Source organism: Eutrema salsugineum, unplaced genomic scaffold, assembly GCF_000478725.1.
Source record: "Eutrema salsugineum unplaced genomic scaffold, Eutsalg1_0 scaffold_4, whole genome shotgun sequence".
NCBI lineage: Eukaryota > Viridiplantae > Streptophyta > Magnoliopsida > Brassicales > Brassicaceae > Eutrema > Eutrema salsugineum.
Window position 1 is genome coordinate 8,952,487 of NW_006256686.1, and position 2,164 is coordinate 8,954,650.

General features: G+C 42.7%; 1 protein-coding gene across 1 annotated transcript; it reads left to right on the forward strand.

Annotated features, from left to right (window-relative positions):
• Positions 1-329: 329 nt before the first annotated feature.
• On the forward strand, positions 330-1,729 carry LOC112084468. Its single transcript, XM_024153608.1, has 2 exons — positions 330-695; positions 818-1,729. The coding sequence occupies exons 1-2, from the start codon at positions 330-332 to the stop codon at positions 1,727-1,729; spliced, it is 1,278 nt and encodes a 425-aa protein (XP_024009376.1).
• The last annotated feature ends 435 nt before the right edge of the window (positions 1,730-2,164 follow it).

The following is a 2,164-nucleotide window of genomic DNA, read 5'->3' on the forward strand; positions in this document are numbered from 1 at the left end:
TTATTCTTCCGGATATCATTGTTCCAAACCAAACGGCATTTGTGAAGGATAGACTCTTGCTAGAAAATGTTCTTTTAGCATCTGAGGTGATCAGGAGTTATCATCTTGAAGGAAATTCTCCAAGAGTTACGCTCAAGGTTGACATCTCGAAGGCATTCGATTCAGTTAGGTGGGATTTTATTCTGAGTTCCTTCCCGAACTGTATCCGATCCTGCATATGCTCCACGAGTTTCTCCATAAGCATAAATGGCACCACTTGAGGTTATTTTAAAGGCAAATCGGGTCTGAGACAAGGAGATCCATTATCCCCAGCTTTGTTTGTCATGTCAATGAATGTTTTATCTCTGATTTTAAACAAAGGAGCATCTGAGGGTATTTTCAATTACCATCCAGAGTGCGAAGACCTCCAGCTGACACACCTCTCCTTCGCAGACGACCTGCTTATCTTCCTGGAAGGCTCGGTTCAAAATGTTGCAGGCGTTCTGTCCATTCTGAGGAAATTTGAGGAGCTATCAGGCCTTGGCGTAAATATCTCCAAAACACAGATGTTTGCATCGGGTGTCCCGGAGGAGGATTTATCTGAGATTCAAGACCGGTTTGACCTGACCCCTTCGTCACTTCCAATCCGCTACCTGGGCTTGCCCCTCTGCTCGAGAAAACTATCTGTAGCGGATTGTGATCCTTTGCTGGCTCAGGTCAAAAAGAAACTTTCTTCATGGACCCTAAAACACCTGAGTCTGGCAGGCAGGTATGCTCTTCTCTCTTCTGTCATCCCTGGAATTATTGGATTTTGGAGCTCTGCTTTTTTATCCCACAGCGAGTTCTCAAGCAAATCAATACTCTTGTTGCGGCTTTTTTCTGGCATGGTTCTTTTATCTCTGCCAAAGGTGAAAAAGTGTCATGGGACAGCATCTCTTACCCGAAATCTGAAGGAGGTCTCGGCATGAGAAAAATGAGTAGTTGGAGTGATACATGTGGGTTAAAACTCATATGGATGCTATTTTTCAGAGCAGGATCAATGTGGGTAGCATGGATCAGAGCCAAATACCTATCTCACTCACCTTTCTGGGCCTTAAATGAGGAAAACTATTCTTTCTCTTGGATGTTCCGCAGACTTCTGAAATTAAGGGGGAAAGCAAGCTCTTTGATTCAGATTTTTATTGGAAATGGAGATGATACCTTCTTCTGGTGGGATCCATGGACTCCTTTTGGTCCTTTGATCCAGTTTATGGGTGATGATGGCCCTTCTCGTCTTGGCATCCCTCTGTTTTCAACAGTAGGCCAACAAATCTCTTCTCAGGGCTGGAATCTTCCTAACGCTCGGTCTGAGAAGCAGCTTCAACTATATTCCTTCCTATCATCGATTGTCCCTTCTGCATCGTGTGATTCTCCAGTCTGGATGATTAATGGAGAAGTCCAGAAATCGTTTTCTGCAAGATATGTTTGGAACAGTATAAGAGAGCGTAAGGAGGAGGTGCCTTGGTTCAAGCTCGTTTGGCCAAAAGTAAGAATCCCCAAACATGCTTTCTCGGCATGGCTTTTTGTTCTGGATCGTAACCCAACGCTTGACCGCCTGAGAAGATGGGGTTGTGATGTAGAACATTTATGTCTTCTTTGTGGGGTTGGTAATGAATCAAGAGATCACTTGTTTTTTTACTGCCCTTACTCGATGATTGTGTGGAAGTTAGTGGTTTCAAAAATACAGGTATTCCCTCCACCTTCAGCTTAGGTTCTGATTTGGTTGCCCCATCCGTCTCGTCAAAAGGATCTTTCTGCGGCTTTACTTCAACTATGGCAAGGTTGCATTTATGAACTCTGGGCTGAAAGAAATAGGCGTTATCACAGCGGTATTACTTGGCCTCCGTAGAAGATTGCTCAATTGGTGCTCTCTGCTGTAAAATCTAAAGCAATGAGTCTTCCTACCAATCACTCTTCTCGGGCTAGCCTTATTGTCATCTGGTCTTCGTCTTTTAGACCTGTCTGAGATTTCACTTCTTTGTGTAAATCTCCTTCTAGCTTCTTATTTCTTCTTCGTCTATTTCCTTTTTGTAAAAGACGAATGGTTTCATCTTGTTCCCTTGTAAACTCTTTTTAATTCAAATTTAAGAAAGCCCTTTACCAAAAAAAAAAAAACAACAAAACTCAGTTAATTTCAAATTTAAAA

Bases quoted from the DNA above. Each gene is read 5' to 3' on its own strand.
- LOC112084468 (XM_024153608.1), top strand. From the start codon at position 330: ATGAATGTTTTATCTCTGATTTTAAACAAAGGAGCATCTGAGGGTATT. The intron at 696-817 runs GTCAAAAAGAAA...TTTATCCCACAG, and splicing joins GTGATCCTTTGCTGGCTCAG to CGAGTTCTCAAGCAAATCAA.